The sequence below is a fragment of the Leopardus geoffroyi genome, chromosome E1 (assembly GCF_018350155.1).
Source record: "Leopardus geoffroyi isolate Oge1 chromosome E1, O.geoffroyi_Oge1_pat1.0, whole genome shotgun sequence".
NCBI classification, from domain to species: domain Eukaryota; kingdom Metazoa; phylum Chordata; class Mammalia; order Carnivora; family Felidae; genus Leopardus; species Leopardus geoffroyi.
In genome coordinates, this window is record NC_059330.1 from 61,400,110 (window position 1) to 61,424,136 (window position 24,027).

General features: G+C 46.3%; 1 protein-coding gene and 1 pseudogene across 8 annotated transcripts in view; one reads left to right on the top strand and one right to left on the bottom strand.

Moving 5' to 3' along the window:
- B3GNTL1 (UDP-GlcNAc:betaGal beta-1,3-N-acetylglucosaminyltransferase like 1) overlaps positions 1-20,563 on the bottom strand; it is a 98,870-nt gene extending 78,307 nt beyond the window's left edge. For 4 of the 8 annotated variants that reach the window (XR_006715253.1, XM_045490007.1, XM_045490006.1 and 1 more), the window contains exons 1-4: positions 20,324-20,451; positions 18,476-18,592; positions 18,277-18,376; positions 3,571-3,635 (exon numbers count right to left, since the gene is read on the bottom strand). Coding sequence is in view for 5 of the 8 variants with exons in the window: in XM_045490007.1 (XP_045345963.1) it covers positions 3,571-3,635; positions 18,277-18,376; positions 18,476-18,592; positions 20,324-20,362 (321 nt within the window). In the remaining 3 variants the exon portion in view is untranslated. Of the gene's footprint in view, positions 1-3,570; positions 3,636-18,276; positions 18,377-18,475; positions 18,593-20,323 lie in introns of those variants that run through there. The other 4 variants (XR_006715254.1, XM_045490010.1, XM_045490009.1 and 1 more) reach the window with 4 other exon arrangements.
- On the top strand, positions 6,743-7,444 carry LOC123604194 (annotated as a pseudogene).
- Positions 20,564-24,027: the final 3,464 nt, after the last annotated feature.

Consider the following 24,027-nt stretch of genomic DNA (forward strand, 5'->3'; position numbering starts at 1 on the left):
AGTTGTCAAAACTCACCAAATTGTTCACCTTGTACACAATTTTCACATTGAAATCCTGCATTTCACAGTATATAAATTTCACCTCAATTTTTAAAACCTGAGTGAACTATTAAGATTGGCAACAACATGGGGCGCCTGGGTGGCGCAGTCGGTTAAGCGTCCGACTTCAGCCAGGTCACGATCTCGCGGTCCATGAGTTCGAGCCCCGCGTCGGGCTCTGGGCTGATGGCTCAGAGCCTGGAGCCTGTTTCCGATTCTGTGTCTCCCTCTCTCGCTGCCCCTCCCCGTTCACGCTCTGTCTCTCTCTGTCCCAAAAATAAATAAACGTTGAAAAAAAAAAAAAATTAAAAAAAAAAAAAAAAGATTGGCAACAACAGTATGGATATATCTTAACAACGTTAACTTTTTAAATATCACACACGGCCTGATACTCTTCGCATAAAAACAACTGAAATTTTTAACTAACTTTTCCAGATTGGTATAAATACCAGAGCTCTGCAGGGGTAGGGTCAGAGCGCGAGCCGGCTCTAGCTCTAGGCGACACAGTAAAGACACAGCGACCAGACCACACACGCACGACACATGGTGAGAGCGTGTCCTGAACAAGGCTCGTGACTGACTCAGCTCTCTGCTCCTGAAATCCTGAGGTCTACACTTAAAAAGGAGAAGAAATCACAACGGAAGCTAAAAAGTGTACCATGCTATTCAGGACTGAGGGGCACCCACCACGGTCACCACAAGAAAATGAATCGTCTTAAACCTTACGTGAGAAAAGTGAAAAGAAAGCCTGAAATGTAATGAGCATTAGAAACGAAGCAAACCCAACAAGATCAGAAACTAAACAAATAAAACCAAGGTGCACAGAGAAAAGGCGCCAGGGGCAGCAGTCAAAGGCACATGCCCACACCGGAGGGCAGCACAGGTGCACGGCCTGTCTCTGTCCTTTACTAAGGACACCAACACACCTCCTGGAAGACAGGGCATCCCCTGAGCCATCCCCTCAGGCCTGCAGCCCCTGCTGGGGGCTGTGGCCATCCAGGACAGACTGTTCCTTGGTGGCTAACCACTGCCGGGGTCCCCAGGGAAGCAGGCGCAGACAGGTTCTCTGCGGTGGCGGAAAGTGGCGGGGTACCCCTGGGGAGGAAGCGCAGCTCCCCCCCCCCCCCCCCCCCCAAGAAACCCTGTTACAAGCCCTCTTTTTCACAAGACGCTGACCTCCAGGGGCCAGGGACTCAGGCCCCAGGCCTGATGCACAATATGTGCCTAAGGCTACCTTCTTTAAAAGCCAGACTTTTTGTTTGCTAATCTTACTCCACCCTCAGCCAGGAACTGTGGGGCCCTTCTGTGCCTCCAGGCCCTTGGCTAGGACAGCAAGGTGGTCATGCAAATTCCACCGCAAAGCTCACCGAAATTTACTGCCCTGATTTCTTCCAACTAAACCCTGAGAACAAGTCAAATCTCTGGAGTCAGGGCAAGTCTTCTTGGTGAGACTTCAGCATCACCATCTTTTCAGATGCCCACGCCCAGAACGGAGACATCGTGATGCCCAATCTGGGGGCTTCCTGCTCCTGGAAGCAGGGACCTTGTGGCTCTGAGCCCTCGCCTGCCTCCCTCCCTACAGTTTCTGGGAGTGATGGGGCCAGACGTCCAACTTGCTCTTCCTCTCCCTGCCCACTGCGGAAGGGCACTTTCAGGGACCTGGTTCTCTGCCCTGCCCTCTGCCAGCTCAGTGGTGGCTATGCTGACTTCCATCAGCAAGTTTATTCAGTGCCTCCCTGGTCTGCAGTCCTCACTGTTCTAAATTGGGCTCCACCTTGTCCAACTTGGCCTTCCTACGTTTTCTTTCCTACTCTCCAGTGAACAGAGAGAAAGCTGCACAGGATATCAGAGAGGAGAGGGCATCTTCAGCCCTCCTCTCTCCTTCTCCCGAGTCCTGCTGGCCTTGTCCATGTGGAGCCTGCACACTGGAGAGCTTCCAGAATCCTGCCAGTGATTCTGGAACACATACACAGCAACGCATCCATGGCCATTCAAGAGAACACGTTGTCACTGTCCAGTATTTCATAAAGAGCAGCCCTAAAGGAGAACAAGAAAATCACCACCTCCCTTCACCCAAAGGCCCTAAGAAGCACACTGTGGACCATGGGGGGTGTGACTGTCTTTAGTGGAAACTGTCTTTGTTTAGGAAAATGTTGGACAGACCATCTGAGAGTGAAAACAGGTCCCAGGGCAGGGTCTGGAAGGAGATGATGGAATGAAAGGGAGTTTTAGTCTAAGAAAAAGGAACCACAGCCCTGGGGCTTGTCTTCGAGAGCAGGGCTGTCCGTCAGGCAAACTTCTTCCCAAACCTCCCCCACCCCACTCCCACCCCGTGTTCCTGGTAATCAAGGGAAAGGCTGAGCCAGTATGAGAAGAAAAGTAGGTTCGTAGGTGGATTAATTCAGCACGAGCAGAAATTCCGACACACAGCTGACCTTGCTCAACAGAACCCCCTAAGGAATGCCCAGAGGAGGTGGGTACCCTGTGTCCCGAGACCCAGAGGGGCCCAAGGGGAGACTGCATGCAGACAGACACTCTAAAGGTGGGTTTTCAGGTAATTAAAGAGAGGGGCGTCTGGGTGGCTCAGTCAGTTGAGTGTCCGACTTGTGATCTTGGCTCAGGTCATGATCTCACCGTTTGTGGGATCGAGCCCCGCATCGGGCTCTGCGCTGACAGTCTGGAGCCTGCTTGGGATTTTCTCTCCTTCTCTGCCCCTCCCCTGCTTACATGTATGCTCTCTCGTTCTCTCTCTCTCTCTCTCTCTCTCTCTCAAATAAAAAAAATTTATAAAAAATAAGCTAATTAAAGAGAAAATCCATGGTTGAAATACACACTGTGCAGTGATGCTTCGCCTATTGTAATCATTTGTCATGTTACTGAAAATGCTTTTTAATGTAGTAATGCCCATGTACAGACCACACAAATCATTTTCAGAATTTCTGAGATCCCTACAAGTGAAATCTAGGAGTGGAGGGCATGAGCATTTTTTAAGTTCTTGATACAAAATGCAAAATTATGCTGCCAACGCCCCCAATTCACACTTTGCAAATACTGAGTATACGCACCTCAGAAAACCCTGTTAACTTGGTTTTTAAAGCTCGTATCTCACGAATGTCACTTGTGTTTCCTTGGTCACAAGTGATAAAAAGGTTGTGAGAGTTCAGCTGCAGTCTGACTGCTCCCCTCCTTCCTGATGAACCTTTCCTCCTTATAACTTGTGTGACCTCTGTCTCCCTAAGGCTGTTCATCCTTTAAGTGCTTATCCACATTGTCCCAGTTTATCTTCAGTTTTATTTATGTGATTCTCTGCTGTGCAATTCTGTATTTTTATGCCATCCTATTTATCAAAAATTAATTAACTCATTATGTGCTCTTGCAATTTAACAGCAAGAGCCCATGAACCTTAACTTTTAAGTCTGATCATTATATATTAGAATAATGATTTTCAAGAACCACACTAAAATGTAAGGTCATTTAATTATTCAACCACTACATATATACACATTTTAAGTAAAACAAAGAGTTACTTACCGAATCCAAAAAGCAAAGGTAAGACCCCGAGCTCTGTGCTATTGCTCGATTTTTAGAATATCCGACTGTTTTAGAAAAGAAAAAGAAAAGGTCTTTTATAATTCAATTTCTGATGGTATTTTCTTTCCTGAACTTAGAGTAACACATACTACTAGGAAGCTCAAAACATGGTACCCCAGCAAGTAAAATCCAGTTGGCTTTAGACGGAGTGAGAAGGAAGGGAAGGGAAAACCGTGTCCCATCTTTAGGGATGGAGACACAGTCAGTGTTACGTTGGGATGCAAAGAGCCCACCCAGACCCAGTGTGTTAAGGAGGGACTGCTCCCTGGAGGAAAACAAATTCAGCAACCATTCAGAGTATAACGAAGCTAACCCTGGGGAATATTTCCAAAAAATCAAAACGTCACTGAATGGAAATGTCTGTGTAGATGCGAAGCAGTGACATGCGTGTGATTGGCTGTTAAGCACTTGCCCAACGGGATGCTTTATCAGTACTTAGCTGAATGTATCTCTCAGTGGTGGTTCCCGTCACTGCCAGCGTTTACTATGTCTGCACATGCACACACCTAGGGGCTCCCCTGCTAGGTGCAGACCCCATGTTCACAAGGTGTGACTGTCCTCAGATCCCCGACGTAGAACGGAAAAGCTGAGAGCACACCACGCTGAGAACGGACATCCCTGGGCTGCCCATGTACGCGGGTGATGTTCACACAGCGCACGAGGATGGCAAATTCATCCAGAATCGGGAGGTCACCTTGGGAAGAGGGCAGAACCAGAAGGGAGATGGGGGTCTCTGACGGTGGGTGATGTTGGCTCCTCCTCCGGGTGCCAGTGACATGGTGCTGGCAGTTTGTGAAAATTAACTGAACTGGACAATATGATAAGTGCACTTTTCTTATGGATGTTATGTTTTGTTTTGTTTTGTTTTTTTAAGCTTGTTTTTGAGAGAGAGAGAGACAGAGCATGAGCAGGGGAGTGACAGAGAGAGAGGGGGAGGCACAGAATCTGAAACAGGCTCCAGGCTCTGAGCTGTCAGCACAGAGCCCCCCCACGTGGGGCTTGAACTCACAGACTACAAGATCATGACCCGAGCTAAAGTCGGACGCTAAACTAACTGAGCCACTCAGGCGCCCCCTCTTTTTTTTTTTTTATAGTGTTTATTTTATTTTTGAGGAGGGGTGGGTAGGGACAGAGAGAGAGAATCCCAGGCAGGCTCCACGCTGTCACAGAGCTTGATGTGAACCCACGAACTGTGAGATCATAACCTGAGTTGAAGACAGATGCTGAACCGACTGAGCCCTGCAGCTGTCCCGGATGTTATGTTTTAATAGATGTTTTAAAAAGTCTTTGGCTTCAAAGTGATTACGACTTACAACTGGGTTGGAAAAAGTGGCTGCACGCCCACTGAGCCGTGCTGGGGTAGCGCCAGGAGAAAGAGCAGAAGCCACAGCCTGCCACGGTGTGGGGAGCACCGGGCTGTCCGCGGCAGGTGGGAAGGCAGGCCTGGCCAGTAAGGAGCGTCAGCAAATTGAGCTGAGACAGCTGAGTCCGGACAGAGGGCAGGGCAGGTTATGGGAGGATTTAGAGGGGCCTCAGGGGCCTCAGGGGCACAGATACACGCTCCACAGAAAAGAGGCTGCCAACACCTGAGTCGAGTTAACCATCCGGTTACAGATTTGGTGCCACGGAGGAAAGTCACACGAAGTGAAACAGATGTGTGCAGAGGTAAAACAATAAATCCCTCCAATAATCAGGCTCAGGCGACCTGACCAGGTTCCTTGGTGCCAGGGACACAGCAGCGCACTTGCCTCAGGCCACATCAGAGCTCTGGGTTTTCTGTGCTAAGGACAGCGCCTCTCCGAGGGGGGAGAAGGCAGCTGCTCAGTGGGGGGTTTGAGCAAATTCGAGCTCCGGGAAGTCTCCCTGCACCGGTGCCCTGGTGCAGGCTGTTTCCACGCAAGGTGGCAGCTCAATCTTAGCATGAATCCTAGAGCTTAGCCAATGCCAACCGGTTGGCAGACCGGTCCCAGATCTCAAAGAGCCACAGGTGTAATAAGCAGAGAAGAAGGGCACAAGGGGGGGCCCTGGCAGCCGCACCGGCAGCTGCAGAAAGCGCCATCGTCACCGCCCAGCACAGCAAACCCAGGGAAAGGTCTCACGCGGTCGAAACCCAAGAGCCGTATGAAGAAGATGAAAATGGGAAGAGACGGCCCACAATCACATTTAAACTAGCAGGAGTTCTGTTTAAAAAGCTGCTCAGTAGAGTCAGGTTTCAGAAGGGGTACAAATCAAACCCCAGAATTTGGATAATGGAGGAAAATGTCTCACTAAGGAAGCTGGAAGTTCCTCACAATGAGTCCTATGTTTGGCAAAGACAAGGAATTTGCTTTAATATTACTGCCTTGAAGAAAGTCAAATGTTTGTGCCAGGGCCTGCTGTCTGGGGGCTGTCACAAAGGGACGCAGGTGGTTGTCATGGTCACAGCAGGGAAAAAACGCAGCCCTGGCGGGATTGGTATCCTCACTCTTGGGAGGGCGCAACTGTGCTGTACTTTTATTTGAGTAAGTGACCGCATTGTTAAGAAATGTTTTGCTCTGTTATGATATGAAATAATAAGTGAATCTTAATCCAATTTAAATAACTCCGCACTCCTGAAAAAAGAAACGCTTTGGATTTATGCTCTCCAATAGTCAATGTAACTTTTCCTGCTTAAGAAAATACCATTACAGGAAAATCTGCCCTTTCAGATCTAATCAAATTAACTCCATCCCACACTCGTGCGTTACGGGCCCCCATGACTCTGCCTTGCCCGTCTCCAAAATGACAGCAGGTTGCCTCCACTTCTTCACACTATTACAACTGATTTTTCTTAATTGACAAAATACATACAAATGTGACAGGACTCAAGTTGTATCTAATCTGTGGAAATATTTTATGAAAAACAAAACTTGTTTCTAAGATGGAGGTCAGAGAAGCAATCACACCAGCCACCAAAATGCCTTCAACTTATTTTATCAACTATGGAAGATACAAAACATCTTAATAAAAGACGATTTGACAAGGATGTTCAGACTAGTTTCAAAATCCACAATTCGTTTACGCACATTTCAGATGCAAGTTGAAACAGATGTTCCACAGTAACTGATTTTTTAGTTTTCTATCTCAAACAAACTGGAGACAATGCGAATAAGAAATCATTTGGGGAAAAAAACAGAACGTCTTCTGGAGGCATGAGATCATGGGGAAGATCAGGATGACAAGAATGGGGCAGGTCCTGGCCCCAGCCACTGAGCCCCACTGAGAACTCAGCAGCCTCCCCCTTGAGCCCCCTCGCTTCCCGACACTCCGTCCCCCTTGCCCGCCCTCTCCCACTGCCACCTTCTGCAGGCCCTTTCCACCGAGGAAAAGGAATCGTATTTTATGTACGCTATCCAGAACCTCCACTCTTTCGACCCCTCTGCTGATGCAAGTAAGGGTGATGATCTGCTTCCTGCTGGCACGAGGATTATATCTGTGTAAGAATTCAACAGAGAAACGGCAGGAAGGCCCTTCCTACTTCCCAAGGGAGTGCTGATGATTACGGTAAAAAGAAACTAGCGAAGGTGTTTAAGAAGAAATTTACCTGCAGTGGTACTGTAATTGAGCATCCAGATGCTGGTTGAGCATCTACAACCAGAAGATGTAATTGAGCATCCCATCTTGCACTGGGTGACCAGTGCAAGAACATATGCCAGTTCCTTGTAGAGATTGGACTGGCTAAGGACGACCAGCTGAAAGTTCATGGGTTTTAAGTGCTTTTGGCTCACTGAAGCTTCAGTGAGGATTTCCTTGCAATGAGTAGAAGTTCCCTTCTGTCCCTTGTCACAAGTTTAAGAACCTCACAGCTGGGGCGCCTGGGTGGCTCAGTCAGTTGGGCGTCCGACTTCAGCTCAGGTCACGATCTTGCGGTCCGTGAGTTCGAGCCCTGCGTCGGGCTCTGGGCTGATGGCTCAGAGCCTGGAGCCTGCTTCCGATTCTGTGTCTCCCTCTCTCTCTGCCCCTCCCCCGTTCATGCTCTGTCTCTCTCTGTCTCAAAAATAAATAAACGTTAAAAAAAAATTTATTAAAAAAATAAATAAATAAACGTTAAAAAAAATAAAAAAATAATAAAATAATAAAATAAAAACCTCACAGCTTGTATAATGTAACCATTTGGGGTCTGCTTTTAACTTGGACTAGTGTAACTCCTTCGTGTAATAAACTGAAAAGAGCCAAAAAAAAAAAAAAAAAAGAACGGGACAGGTCCTAACACTCCTTTAGCACCTATGTCTTCTCAACAATGGGACAGGCACCTGCTGCCTGCAAAGGAAACTGAGGCACAGAGAGGTGAAGGAGTGTGTGTGGGGGGGCCCACCTGGCTGCCTCCTGCCCAGTCTTCTGCTCCAGAAGGCAGGGCCACCTAGAGGCAGTGCCAAAGACTGGTCTTTCAATATGAACTTTATAAAATAGCAGGAGAAAAAGCTTTCTTTTAAGTGACCAATTTTAATGACCATTTGTGGTTTTAAATTTTTTCTAAAATGTTTACACTTTCCTGCTCTCCTAAGTAGGGTATGGGATGCTATTTGTGAGGGATGTGGTGCAGAGTCAGGGGCACTTTCTGGGAGAGAAGTATCTGTTTCATTCTGTGAACTCAACTTCTTAACTCACCTCTGTGACCATCCACCCTCTCCTTGGCCCCGAAACACAAAGACAAAAACACAGTGCTGGCAGGACGCTGCAGAAGGGGAAGGCAAGGCGATTCGGAGGCTATGCGTTGAAGCAGCACACTGTTTTGCAGAGAGCCAGTGTTCAGAGAGGTTAGCCCTGTTCGAGGGTGGACCCTGCGAGCTCTGGGGGAGACAGCTTGGGTTCAGGGCCCCTCTGTGAACTTGGAGTAAACCGGCAAGTCCAGCAAGGATCAGTGCACCTGCCCCAGAAGACCAGGAGAGCTCTGTGAGGTCATGCCAGGGGCACACACGCGAGGGTCAGGAGTGAGACCAGGGGAGACCAGGGCAGCCTCCTGACCACCAAAACTGGCAGACTGAGCAGAGAGAGGAAACAGGACAGGAAGGGGCTTTGAGGGCAAGAAGCATCTGGGAAGAGTGGATGTCCCTCCCACTCACACCTCTCCTGCTCACACCTTGCCACGCTGAAACACAAACCCTACCCTGCACCCTGACTACCTGTCCACCCTGAAAGGCAAGTCACATGCCAGTCTGAACAGAACCAGTAACAGAGCCAACAATGCTCTGGCCCTACAGGAGGGGATCCAGAGGGATCCCAAACTTTCACCCTGCCCACCCCTGAAATATGAGGAGAGCTGCAAGGTTCCCTGAGGACCACCCATGAGGGAGAGGGGCTGGCGCCACACTACTCCTGAGGTTAATTCTCAACTGTGGATGCATCCCAGCCTCTCTCAGGAAGTGTCCACAAGTGTCCACAATCCCAGTGCAGAGGCTGTACCCAAACCAATCACTTGAGAAGATCTTAGGGTAGGACTCAGGCATCAGGGCTCCCAAAACTCTGCAGGTGCTTCTCACATGTAACCAAAGCTGAGGCCCCCTATTTAAAGAAGGACACACTCCTAAAACCTGCAGGGGTCTGTCCTCCAGCTCCAGCCTCATCATCTGGACCTCCTCTTCCAACCCAGCAGTGTATGCAGACATGCTATTTTCAAGTCTTACACAAAAACTTTAAAGTGAAGCTAAAGGAAGCCCAATATATTACAATTAAAGCTAAGAATGTAAAGCTAATCATTCAGTATAAAAACAGAGGGTGAATGAAAAGCAATGATACCTTGACCCAGCATTATAAATTTCAAACTCAAAATGTAAAGACAAAAATCTTAAAAACTTTCAGAAAAGATACCTTTAAAGAGTCAGACCGTCATAAGATTTCTTATCAAAACCAGAGGACACCAGAAGATTATGAGGCAATCCTTCAAAATTCTAAGGGAAATTATTTTGTATGTAGAATTCTATACCCAGCCAAACTGTCAGTTGAGCCTAAGTACAAAATGAAGACATTTTCAGACATGTAAAAACTCTAAACATTTTACCATCTACACACCAGATATGGAAAATTTACTTTAAGGAGTACTCTAGCAACACTAAATAACACTTATAAGACAAAAATTAAATAAAAGAAAAAGAGAAGGAAGGAAACCAAACAATGGCATGTGTAGAAAGCAGAAGAGAACAAGACAAAATGTTTTTACAGGCTCCACAGACCCTAACACTTGGGAGCCCCCAGGGCCCGGCATGGAGTCGGCCGCAGAGGCGCCCAGGTCTGAGTCTGAGCCAGCACAAGGTCTGCAGTGAATGATAGTCACTCACCTGTTATACTGCAAGTGCTGTCTTTACAAGGTCTAAAGTGTCGGCATCAACTTATTATTAAAGCACGTAAAATAAAAAGTTATAGAACAGAATGTGAAGATTACACACCTTGAAAATATGACTATATTATAACAAACAAATTCCCTGAGGGGGGAGCACAGGAAGTGTGGTGAGGAGCACTTCAGCAGCTAAACATTTCCTCTTTCACGGTGAGCACTGACCCACACTGTGTGAGTCAAACAAATCAAATCAGAACCAAAAAACACTGGTGGCTTCCAGGGTGTGGGGCTTCTAGGTTTCACTGTAGACCTTTCTGTATGCCTGAATTTCTTTTTATCAATGCTAGTATTAAAAAAAAAATGTGTTATTCCTCAAAGCAGACATTTGTGAGAATGAATAAATTTTTTTTTTTTCTGTCACGTACATTCAGGCTGGAGGGCTAGTTCATATGGAAGGTTGAGACAAAGGTTGTTGTGCTATACATGATTACTGCTTGCACAAATGCTCTACCAGCAATTCCAAGGCCTTCTGCTCTTATCCCTAAGCCAGTCACCAAACAAGCACCAAAAAGCTACAGACCAATTTTCCGTATGTCTACAGGTGCAAAAATCCTAAAGAAACCTGAATAATTATATTGTGTAAAAACATTATCATGTCATTGCAGGTTTGTTCTGGTACTATTCATTATTAAGAGAAATACTAACACATTGTAATAAATATGTTAGGAGAAAAAAAAAAGCAATCACCTTAACAGATACCTAAGAGACATTTAATAAAATTCTATACTGATCCCTCATTTTCTGAACGCTTACTAAGTTAGGAATCACAAGTTAACTTGAGAAAGGTATCTGTCAGAAAGCAACAATAAATATGATACTTAACACGGAAACACTAACACTCCCACTAAGTCAGGAACAATACAAGGATTCAGTAATGTGGCCGCACATTGTTCTTCCTGACTTCTTATCCCAAGAGAAAAATATGAACAGTGAAGTATAAATTAAAACAACAAAACAAAAGAATAACATTTATTCAGGATTAGATTGCCTAAATGGAAAATCAGAGATATCGTGAAAAACTAAGTTGGATAAGATAGTGCACCAACAAACTGGTAGTCTACCCCACCCACCTAATCCCAGCACTAGAAGTGCCTTAGAAACAAAAGAAAATTGTAAGACTCCTTCCTCTACAGGAGACAGAAGGAGGCTGTACCCTGGCAGGGGAGGAAACCCAAATGCCACAGTCCAGGGACTTAGTTAGGAAGAACTTCTGGGTTCTTCTGTTCAGGCGAAGCTGACCGCTTGGGTGAGCTGACTGGCCATCCCTCCCTCATCACCATGAAGCCAAAGAACAGCAGGCTCAGGAGGCACCAGCAGGGCGAGGAGAGGCTGTTCCCACTAATGCACAAGACCAGCAGTCTCAGGCCTTCCCCTTCCCTTCTCCCCATCTACTCTGCAAAGGGGAAGCAATTGCATGGGACAAAGGAAGACGGAAAGGTAGAAAGAAGGGAGCAAGGCAAGAGAGGGAGGAAGCAGACAGAAGCCGTACAGGATGGTTACCTGAGGGCAGCACACAAGGACTAAAGGAAAGGTCCTGCATCTTGTGATGAGATGTCCTCATCACAGGGTCCACCAGCCCCCACACAAGTGCCAGACGAGGACACACAAATGGTAAGGAAATCATCACCAGCAGACCGCCACTGCAAGAAGTGTAGTCTTTCGGGCAGAAGGAAAATGACAGCAAATGGAAATGTGGATCTGGAAGTGAATGAGCAGCGCAAATAGTGACTGTATGGGTGAAAACGTGATTCTCTTTCTTATTACGTATGTCTCATAACAGTTAACGCCAGTGTCCTGTGCTTACGATACAGGCAAAGTAAAACGCAGGACAAGGTAGCATAAAGAGCAGAGAGGAGAAACGTGTGAATACTGTTGTAAGGTTCTTATGTTACACGTGTAGATGGACCTTTGAAAAGCTGATCTTGGTAAACTGAAGATGTATACTAAAACCCTAAATCAACCCCTAAAACAGCAAAACTAAATTATAGCTACTAAGCCAACAGAAGATAAAATAGAACGAAGAATTTTGATTGGAGTCCGGCTCCGGGCATGACAGCATGCAGAGCCCCATGGATTGCCTAAATAGAAGCCTGTGAACATCACGCGGAACCAACTGCCATTCAGTCTCTGGAAGTGGGAATTGAAGAAATATTTACTGAAGAAGATGACCGAGAGTAAGAACAGTGAGGGTCTGTGGTACTTGAACCAAGACCTGCTCCACCCCTCCCTCCCCAAAGAGGAAACCCCACCTAGACAGACACTCAGGTTCCCCTTCCCCTTGCTAACATACAGAAATCCTGGGGGCCGCAGGACATCGGCATTCGTCACCCTGACTGCAGGCTACTGTTGCTGTGGCTGAGTCCCCAACAGTGGAGAAGTAGGGCTCCTTCTCCCCCCACCCCCAGCTCCCAACCTGGGACAGGGGCAGTATCTACCTTGGTTGTGGTATCACCAAGAATATTAGGGTCCCCAACGCCCTTGCCCTGGCTTGTGGGGAGGGGGCTCCTGCCCCTGCTCCATTTGCAACAGAGTGTGGAGAAACCCACTCTTGCACTGTGGTGAAAGACACCTGGTAGAGGGGGTAGGGGTCGGGTCTCAAGTGGCTTCTCAGGGCAGTCAAGGCACAAGGCAGGGGGTAACATACTCAAAGTACTCAAAAAGAAAAGCTGTTAACCAAGAATCCTATTCCGGAAAAGTTATCTTTCAAAAATCAAGGAGAATTAAGACATCTGCCTTATAAACAATACTAAAGGAAATTCTTCAGGCTAAAAAGACTGACCCAAGGGATTCCAGGGAGTACTTCAAATCCATTAAAAAAAAACACACAAAAAAAAACAAAGGTAATTGTTAATTATAAAAGACAATACAAATATATATTTCTCCTTTCCTCCTTTAACTGATTTAAAAAGCAATTGTATAGGGGCGCCTGGGTGGCGCAGTCGGTTAAGCGTCCGACTTCAGCCAGGTCACGATCTCGCGGTCCGTGAGTTCGAGCCCCGCGTCAGGCTCTGGGCTGATGGCTCAGAGCCTGGAGCCTGCTTCCGATTCTGTGTCTCCCTCTCTCTCTGCCCCTCCCCTGTTCATGCTCTGTCTCTCTCTGTCCCAAAAATAAATAAACGTTGGAAAAAAAAAAAAATTAAAAAAAAAAAAAGCAATTGTATAACACAACATATAAATAATGTATTGTTAGGCCTATAACATATAGAAATTCTTTATCTGGCAAAATCATCCTCTAAAAATGGACAAATTAAGATATTCCCAGATCTAATAAGTGATGAGGGAGCTCGTCACTAGTAAGCCTGCCCCACAAGAAATGCTAACGGAAGTCCTGCCGGCTGTCATGCAAGAGCACCAGGCAATAAGCTGAAACCATACGCGGGAGTGAAAAACACTAATAAAGGTTACCCATAGGTAAATATAAAATCCAGTATTGTTCTATTTTTACTCTGAATGTTTTCTTATCTAAAAGTCAAATACATCGAGCAATGATTATAAATCTACGTCAACGGGTGCATGAAATCGATGTAAACTGTGACAACATAAAGTGGGAGGTACAGAACTGCATGGCGCAGAGCTTTAAACACTATTGAAGCTAAGCTGATGTTAATTTAAACTAGATTGTCATAAATTTACTACATTAATTGTAATGTCCACAGTAAGCACTAAGAAAATAACTTTCAAATACACAGAATAGGAAATGAGAAGGGAGTCAAAATGGCATACTAAAGAATTAAGCACAAAAGCACTGATGCAGGATTATGGAACAAAAAAGAAGTAAGATGCACATATAGCAAACAACAAAATGGTAAAAGGCCTTCTTTTTTCACTAATTACTTTAAACATAAATACATGAAATGCTCCAATTAAAGACAAAGATTGGGAGAATAGATTTAAAAAGTACATGACCCATTTATTTATTTTTTAAAAATATTTATTTATTTTTGAATGTTATGTTTATTTATTTATTTATTCGTGAACCGTGCGATCATGACCTGAGCCAAAGTCGATCCATTTAAATGCTGTCTATAAGAGATTCACCTTAGATCTAAAGGCACAAAGGAGTTAAAAGTGAAAGGACAGAAAAATATATTCCATTCAACTAGAAACCAAAAGGGTTTCTAGGGGTGGTTGGTTATACTGATACCAGGCCGTAAGTCAAAAAATTTTATTAGAAACAAAGAATGTTCTATATTGATAAAAGGGTCAGTCAAGAGGACATAGCAATTATAAAACCATATACACTTAACAGGAGAGTCCCAAAATAAGTGAAGCAAAAACTGACAGAATAGAAGTGAAAAATAGTTCTACTAGAATAGTTGAAGACTTCAAAACCCCACTTTCAATAATGGATAGACCATCTAGACAGATGATCAGTAAGGAAACAGAACTTGAATAACATTATAAACCAAAAGACCTAACAGACATATACAGATGTCCTACCCCAAAACAACAGAATATCCTTAGACATATTCCTAGAATATGCTTAGATACTCTTAAAGACACATTCCCAGAGATATGTGGAAATGGAAACACAACACACCAAAACTTGTGGGACACAACAAAAGCAGTGCTCAGAGAGAATTTGCAGCTATAGATGCCTATGTAAAAGAGATCTCAAATCACTAACCTAATTTCACATGTTAAGAAGCTAAAAAATTAAACACACAACTAGCAGAGGAAAGAAGTAACAAAGATCAGACCAGAAATAAATGAAATTGAAAGTAGAGAGAGAGAGAGAGAGAGAGAGAGAGAGAGAGAAAATCAGTGAAAACAAACATTGGTTCTTTGAAAAGATCAACAAAATTGGCAAACCTTCAGCTGGACCAATAAAAGAACTCAAATTACTAAAATCCAAAATGAAAGTGGGTACCTTACTACTGACCTTAACAGAAATGTAAAAGGAGTCTAAGAGAATACTACAAACAACTGTGTGCCAACCAATTAAACAACCTACATGAAAGGGACAAATTTCTAGAAACACACAAACTACCAAACCCAACTCAAGAAGAAATAAAAAAATATGAACAGACCTATAACAACTAAATAGATTGAATCAGTAATCAAAACCTTCCAACAAAGAAAAGCTCAGGACCAGATGGCTTCACTGACGAATTCTACCAAACATTTAGAGAATAACACCAATCCTTCCCACACTCTTCCAAAAAACAGAAAAAAAGGAAACACTTAACTCATTCTATGAGGTCAGCTCCACTCTGATATCATAGCCAAAGACATCACAGGAAAGGAAAATCACACACCAACATCCCTTACAAACATATATGCAGAAATCTCCACAACAGGTTAATCTATACACAATCTATACACAAAAGGTAAATTAGTGGTGGCGCAGGGCTGGGAGAAGCAGGGTGTGGAGGATGATGACTGAAGGGTACCAGGTTCCTATCTGAAGTGATGATAATGTCCTAAAATTGACTGTGGGGGTGGCTGCACAGATCTGTGAATATACCAGGAACCACTCGACTGTATACTTTGATGGGTGAACTGTGTGGCATATGAATACATTTGTTATAAAAAATATTTGATTAACCCAAAAGAAGGCAGAAAAGGAAGGAAAGAAGGGGGAAAAAACAGAAGCAACTAATATAAAACTAATAGCAAGAAGACAGACTAAAAGCTATCATTAGTCACATTAAATGTAACTAATGCAAACGTTCCAGTTAAAAGGTGAAGATGGTCAGATTGGATTCGCTGTCTATAAGAATCTACAGGGAGGGGGTACTGTTTAAAGGAGGTGCCCTTCAACAAATGGGCTAAAAGTTTAAAAAGATGGAAAAGATATACTATATTAACACTAGTCAAAATAAAGCCAGAGCAGTTAAATTAATATCAAATAATGTAGGTTTCAGAGCAAAGAATATTAGCAAGATAGAGAGGGTTATTTCATAATGAGGAAGGGTCAATTCTTCGTAACAACCCTAAACGTCAACCGAGTTTCAAATTATTGGAAGCCCAAACTGACAAAACTAGAGACGAACAGACAAATGTACAGAGCTGGAGATTTCAATGCCCCCTCTCAATAATGGAAAGAACAAACAGACCCCAAATTGGCAAGAACACAGTAGAGTTAAATAAGACTCCTCAGCTTGACCTGATTCACATTTACGGAGAACTCCATCCAACACCATCGGCTACACAACCTTCTCAAGTACACGTGGGACATTTGCCAAGACAGGCCACAACCTGGGCCATAAAATAAATCTTACTAAATTTAAAGATTCGAGTCAAAGCATGTTCTCTTACTACAGAGGAATTACATTAGAAATCATTAATAAAAGATATATGGAAAATCCCTCAAATATTTGGAACCTAACATACTTCTAAATAAGCCATGAGTCAGTAAGTCAAAATAAGAAGGTGTTTTGAAACTGAAGAAAAAGGAAAGGAACATATCAAAATTTGTGTGATGTTTCTAAAGCAATAGTAAGAGAAAAATTTCTATTACTAAATGCCTATATTAGAAAAGAAGAAAGGTCTCAAATCAGTGACCTCAGCTTCCACCTTAAGAATTACGTGGGGCACCTGGATGGCTCAACTGGTTAAGTGTATGACTTCAGCTCAGGTCATGATCTCACAGTTTGTGAGTTCGAGCCCCACGTCCAGCTCCATGCTGACAGCCCAGAGCCTGGAGCCTGCTTCAGATTCTGTGTCTTCTCCTCTCTCTGACCCTCCCCTGCTCACGCTCTGTCTCTCAATTATAATAAATAAACATTAAAAAAAAACCAACACAGAATTAGGAAATGAAGTCAGGTGCCTGGGTGGCTCAGTTGGTTAGGTAACCGACTTCGGCTCAGGTTATGATTTCATGGTTTGTGAGTTTGAGCCCTGTGTAGGGCTCTGTACTGACAGCTCAGAGCCTGGAGACCGTTTTGGATTCTGTGTCTTGCTCTCTGCCCCTCCCCTGCTCATGCTCTGTCTCTCTTTCCTTCAAAAGTAAATTAAAAAAAAAAAAAAAAAAAGAATTAGTAAGTGAACAAATTAAATCCTAAGTAAGCAGAAGAAAGAAAATAATACAGATCAGAGTGGAAATAGAAAACAGGCAAAATAGAAAAAAGAACTATACAGAAAATCAATGAAACCAAATGCTAGTTCTTTAAGATTAAAAAAAAATTGGACACAAATAAATCAAATGTCACAAGAAAAGAATTTTAAGAAGTAGAGGTGACCAATATTATGATCAATCACACTACAAATAAAAACACCCTAGTTTTTGTTAGGCTGAATAAGTAAAGTATGCATGGTGGTCTCATACAAATCCTTACCAAAGAATAAGAAATTCAGGTGTACTGGGTTCTTAACAGGGATAAACTTTAGGGGTGCCTGGATGGCTCAGTCAGTTGAAAAACCAATTCGATTTCAGCTCAGGTCATGATCCTAGGGTCATAGGATTGAGCCCTGCATCAGACTCTGTGCTAAGCACGGAGCCTGCTTGGGATTCTCTCTTCTCTCTCTCTCTGGCTCTCCCCTGCATGCGCTCTCTCTCTCAAAAAAAAAAAAAAAAAAAGTAATAAACTTCATTTTTTAGGATATTTTTCACCAGAATTTGAACATGAAACTATTTTTTTTTAATTTTTTTAACGTTTATTTATTTTTGAGACAGAGAGAGACAGAGCATGAACGGGGGAGGGTCAGAGAGAGGGAGACACAGAATCTGAAACAGGCTAGGCTCCAGGCTCTGAGCTGTCAGCACAGAGCCCGACGCGGGGCTCGAACTCACGGACCGTGAGATCATGACCCGAGCCGAAGTCAGCCGCTTAACCGACTGAGCCACCCAGGTGCCCCGAACACGAAACTATTATGAAAGTTAATAAAAGGAAACTTTATTTAGTAGAGTGGAGTTAGGAGATGGGCAGGGGGAGCTGTGGGCCCAGCACTAGTTAGCAATCGCAGACCCAACAGGAGGAGAGGCACCTTGCAGGTGGATACTACTTACTCAGCAACAGGAAGGTTTCCTGCTGCTCCGGCAACAGCCCAGCCAATGAGAAGCCACCATACTTCCAGCTCCCAGTATAGTCCAATGGGCATTCTGTTTACAACAGCCCCGCCCAACCTCCTGCCTCCTCTATAAAAGCCTCCGGGCCTTACTCTCCAGACTTGCCTGTAATTCTGGTGAGGTTTTCCTGTCCTAGGTTGGGATTCTCTGCTATTCTCAAATAACCCCATCTTTACCAGTAAAATAGTTGGCAGTGTTGTTTTAAGGTTAACAGTGTTTAAATACACAAGTCATAAGAAACCATTCCTTACAGTTGAATAATAAACTAAACAGGGTCACTAACCTCCTCGGGGTGAAGGAGAATCATGTCCTCCAATGACCACGAGGACACCAGAGTTTTCCAGTTTCACTTTCCATTTCTCAATGATAGTCATAGACTTGTCCTGAAAGCACAAGGACATTGGCAGTTCAGGAAGCTTCCCTCAAAACAGATGTGACTGTTCATGCTAGGGCTAAATCACCAACAGGAAGTTCATAAATACCTTACTAGCATCATTAAAAACCGAGAGCTCCATGGAGCCTTCAAAGTCCTGTTGCAAAACAGACTCCAAGCACTCGTCCAGCCACAGTTCAGCGTTGTAGACCGGGAGGATAATAGACTGCAATTCAAAAGAAGTGGATTAACAAATGTAAGTGTGAGGGCTAATAATGCCTTTCCTCCATTCCAGTTTACTTTCCTGTTAACCCCGAGCATTAGCCCCATGCTCATTTCTAAAGGGTGAGGCCCGACATACAGAATAATTGGGAATAAGGCTTCCAAAGAATTTGTCACCAAAACAGAAGGTGTCTGTTCCTTCTCTCCAAGCTCTAATGTTCTTTTGCTCCGTAAGATTTATTATGTCTTAGATTTCACTGAATTGTCTTTGGGATACTTTTGAAAAGGAAACAAAAATATTAAAGGCATAAAAGATTTTCACAGTTCAATGGCAAATTCATGTGTTCTCCAATCACTGGTCAGATACATCATTTCAGCATCTGTGTATTTTCTAATTCACTCATAAAAATAATCTATTGGTCCTTTTCTTGGTGGAGTAAGCATTTTCGGTGAACCATGACATTAGAGAAACTCCAGCAAAGAAACTCTTTTCAAGTGCCTGCACACAAGCTTTAACAAAGTATGGGGGTGGGTACTGGGAAAATGGGGGTGACCTCCATCTATCTCTCTCTCCTTTTGCTCTACTGAGTTTAGGACAGTTTGGTGCTGTCTTTCTCTCCTACAGCCGAAATCAAACAAAAATCTCTAAAGTGTATGGAGTAAAACAAGTGAAACCTGACTGCCAACAAAACAGCTGATTACTGGAATTATCTTAATTTTGTACATTACCACATTAAGCAATATGAAATACCCAAAGACAGAAATTACAGTCTACCCTAACCCTGGAGTTTATACCCTAATGAGGAGTGGACAAATTCCTACACAAGAAGACAGAACACGGTCATCCAGGTGTGTTTACACAGTGCATACGCATACACATACGCATGGGCACAAAGGATACGCACATACGTGAGTATTCAGTATCTACATGCAGTATAGACAGGATTATAAAAATACTAAATCTGAATACGGTTTTGAAAAATTCATAGATTGAAAATATAATTCAGTCAAATTATTTACTCTGAGGATCTGATTCAACAGTGAGAACCCTTCCTGAATCTGTTAGCCAAAAAGTGGTTACCTAATTTACTCACATATTTACTTTCCTTTTAGTGTTTATTATTTTTGCGAGTGATAGAAAGACAGAGAGCAGGGTAGTGGCAGAGAGAGACACACACAGAATCGGAAGCAGGCTCCAGGCTCTGAGCTGTCAGCACAGAGCCCAACTAGGGGCTGGACTCACAAACCATATCATGACCTGAGCCCAAGTCAGAAGCTTAATCGACTGACCCACCCAGGCACCACATATTTACTTTTAAAGTAAGCATTATTCTTTAATGGAAAAGAAAAAAGGAAAGCATGTTTTTAATATCCCCAAGATCTACAATAGAAAACAATGTGGATTTCCGTCAAAGATGGGTCTTGATTAAGTTCTGTTGGCACTCTTCTGCTGGAGGTTGCTTTGGGCAGAGACCCCCCCCTAGGAAAGCTCCTGGGAAGTGGTGACCCTCAGTAGGCGACGTGGGGGTGAGGAGAAGGGACAGGGAAGGATGAAGAGAGAGAGCGGAGGCTGGAGGTAAGAGGAGGCGAAGGGGAGTCGGGGAGGGAGGGGACGGGAGGAGACGGGAGGAGACGAGGGAACGAGGGGAGAGGACGAGAGGAGGGGAGGGGACGGAGAGAGGGGGGAGGGGACAGGAGGAGGGGCCGAGGTGGCTCCCGCGGCCCGGGCACCTACCACGTGGGGCGCCGCGGCGCGGTCCCCGTGGGCTTGCATGGCAGCGCGCTCCTTCAGCCGCCCCGCCCCTTGAGCCCGCAGCCACGCCCACGTTGGCTTACGGCGCGTGCGCGGGCGGCTCGCCCGGAATGCCCCACCCCCCCAGGCCTGCCGCCTCCGGTTGGCGTGGTGAGCCGGCGATCTTGCGGGGAGTGGAGAGGAGCGGCCTAGAGAGGCTGGAAGCACGGAGCGGGGGAGCAGCGCCCCCGCGCGCCCGGGGCGGGGAAGGGGGCGGGCCCGGGGAAGGGGAGGCCTGTGGGGAGGAGAGTGGGCGGGACGGTGGCGGGTCGGGGGGGCGGGGACGGTGGCGGGTCGGGGGGGCGGGCCCGTTGGGAGGAGGAGGGCTCGGGGGGCAGGGCCCGACCTGGGGAGGGAAAGAGCTCGGGCCCAAGTGGAGCGGGGAGCTGCGGGAGGGCGGGAGGAGTGCAGGGCAGGGGGGCAGGCCGGGGCGGGGGGGGGGGGGGGGCGGGGGGAAGAGATGGACCCGTGGGGAGGGGAGGGGCAGGGGGTGGGCCCTGGGGGAGGGGGGCGGGAGGGTTGGGGAAGGGGTGGGGCGGGCACGTGGGGAGGGGCAGGGGGCGGGGTCGGCGAGCCCTGGGGAGGGGGAGGGGCGGGAGATGGGCTCCTGGGGAGGGGGCGGGGCCGGCCGGGCGGTGATGTGTGCGGGTTCCTGGAGGCTGGGGCCTTGTGCTTTGGAGCTTGGGCGGCTCTTGTGTCCCCGTGTGTCCTCTCTTTGCCCTGTCCTTGGGCCCCCTGCCCTCCTGCTCTCACCTGAGGGAATTAATCAGCTCTGGAGTCCTCAGTGAAATAAAATGTTATAAACATCCTTTGGTTGTGGAGAAGGTGGGGTGTGTGAGAAATCACGCTGTGCTGTTGGTTACAACTTAAAATCCAAACCAGATGACCTTTAACATCACCTTTTTTTAAAAGAAAGGAAGCACGTGACAAGTCATCTGACCGACCCGACGCAGGACCAGGAGAAGGCTGAGAGGGAGACGGGGACACCCGAGCCTTCCCCCAGGAGGAAGGGGCGTAGGGGCGGGGCCTCGGTGTGCCGCGGGCCTCCACCCCTCATTTCTGCCTCCCCAGCCGGACAAGGGTTGTCTGGGCTCAGCGCTCCTGTCCTAGAGCTCCTAACCCACGTGTGTCTCCTTGCAGCTCTGTGCAGCAGAGTCCCCGAGACCCTTACCCCACTTTTTGGCACCGAGTAGTGGTGTCCTGTCAGCGGTGTGACCCCTGGGAGCTTGCGCCCCTCCCGGTGGGACAGGCCCGTGAGGGCCCACTGAGTTCTGCCTGAAGCTCGTGGACCAGTGGCAGCACTCACTCACGTTAGGGTGATTATCCCCCACGTTGGTCCCAACCAATGTAAATTTATGACCGAGTTTATAGCTATCACTGCCGGCACAGATTTTCTCTTGCCCCAAACCAAGAATATTCCACAAACTAACAATTAAAACAAAGCCAAACTTATTCTTTAGATTTTTAAAGCATCACTTTAAATGTAATTTTTCCTTAACCTGCGTCAGTATTTGCACAGCCCTTATATGGGTTGAAACTCTTAGGTAAGATGGGTAAAAATGCAACCTTATTTACAGTGGCATATTAGGAATAGCTTATTTTAAACAAGTTGGTAGAAAGCCTCAGAGTAGTGGGGCGCCTGGGTGGCTCAGTAGGTTGAGTGTCTGAGTCTTGATCTCAGGATCATGAGTTCAAGTTCAGCGCTGGGCTCCACCCTGGATGTGAAGCCTACTTTTAAAAAAACAAACAAACAAAGCCTCCTAGTAGCTCTAGGAATACCTGCAGGCTTTAGAGCCACAACCCTCAGCAAGCAATGGGAGGAAGAGGTAAGAGGTCATACATGGTGTCCCGTGCCTCCACAGCACATGACATCGGAACTGGGCTTGGTTGCCCTGTCTTGCTTCCTGCATATCTCTTGCTGCCAGAAATTCACTTTTCATTGCCTTTCCCCTAATAAAAATTTGGTGATAATCTGCTTTTTGTAAACATTCAGAAACGTCAGAACATTGCAAGCTTCAGAAATGCAGGGTTGAGGCTGGGTAAGGGCCTGAGATTAATCCCTTCCTGGATGGCAAGATTCTCAGCAGAGAGCAGGCCCTGGGGACTGTCCCCTCTCCACACCAGAGGGACAGAGGGAGGACTTGGGGCAGATTGAAAAGATAAACAAAGTCACAGGACACCTGAGGGGAGGCATGCAAAACTCGTACAGCTTTTGGCTCACCAGCTGACCTTTTCCTCTACTTTAGTTGCTGTTTGTTCAGACTAATTGGTGGACACTGGTTGTATCCAGAAGACTTGATGCCAGTTTCCAGGGCCTTCAGATATGGAAACTGCCCAACAGCCTCTACCATGCTGGTGTATGGGGCAGATAAGTGGCGAGGTCTGGGCCCCAGACTCAGGAGTCTGCCTGCAGAGTGTCAGGGGAGGGTGAGTTCAAGCTCCAACAGCAGCCAGACGTCCCCCACAACCCCGGCAGGATGAACCCCAACACAGCTCCAGCTCGACCTGCCAGGACCATGGACCTGCTGGGAGGCAGGGACCCGCCGGGCACTGGGGAAGGAGACTGGCTGCCCTTGGTGGCCAGGGCCCCTGGATGGTAGACGTGTTCTCCAGGGAGCAGCCAGCTGCCTGAATGTGCGGCCTGCGCTGTTGCTGTGTTTTAAGTCTGCTTGGGACTTGTGTTGGTTTAATGGCTCATTAAGGGGTTGCAGCCCATACTTTTTAAACAAAGTAACTTACCAGACATGGCCTAGTGTGGATATGATCATGTCAGTTCCATTGTCAGCAGCCTGACTTCCTGGAGTTGAGACCTGTTGGGGTTCTATTGCCTCAGTAAGGATTCTGGCTTATGTTTTCATCCCCTCCACTGGGTTGGCCACTGGGTACGGGGTCAGGGTGCCCTAGACCCCATTGCTGTCCCCCGCAGCCACAAGCAGGGGCTAGCCAGTGGGTGATGTGAGATCTGGAATGGCACCCTGTTAGGGGGAATCTTCTCCCCCATCGGCTCTCAGCTCTCCCTTGGGGCGCTGCTCCCCGCCCCCCTCAGCCGTGCTTTCTGGGAGTGACTCCACTCTTACTGGTGAAGGGGTGAAGGGACAGAGTGCCCTCACAAGGAGGATAAGGGGTAGACTAGGCTAGACCCTGTCCCACAGAGTCGGAAAATCATATCACGTGGAGGAGGGGCTGAGCAGCCCTATATGACCCTGCAGGGAAAATCAAGACCCCACTCAACACCTTAGCCATAGAGCACACAATGAATGTTTTCTGAGGAATAACTAATGCGTGGAAGCCATTGTTGTACCAGTCTGCATTGTTCTGAAATGGACCAGGTTATCAGGAACTCTGGAGAGAGACGGAGAATCCCATCAACTAAACATTTTCTAATGCCAGGCACTTTACAAATATTGTCTCATGAAGGCCTAGCATACATGATTGACCTGAACCCAGAGTCTGGACTCATTCACCGGACTGGCCGCAGGAAGCAATGAGGTTCCCACTAGAAGCTGCATTCAATTAACAGCTGAGCACACATCTGGAGTGGATTTGATGCAAGCATTTGAGTATCACATAGAGTGTTTGTCTTGGCCTGGGTGCCCATCCCCTTAGCCCAGAAAGCAGAGCCCGAGTTGGGGCCTTTGCAGTGAGGG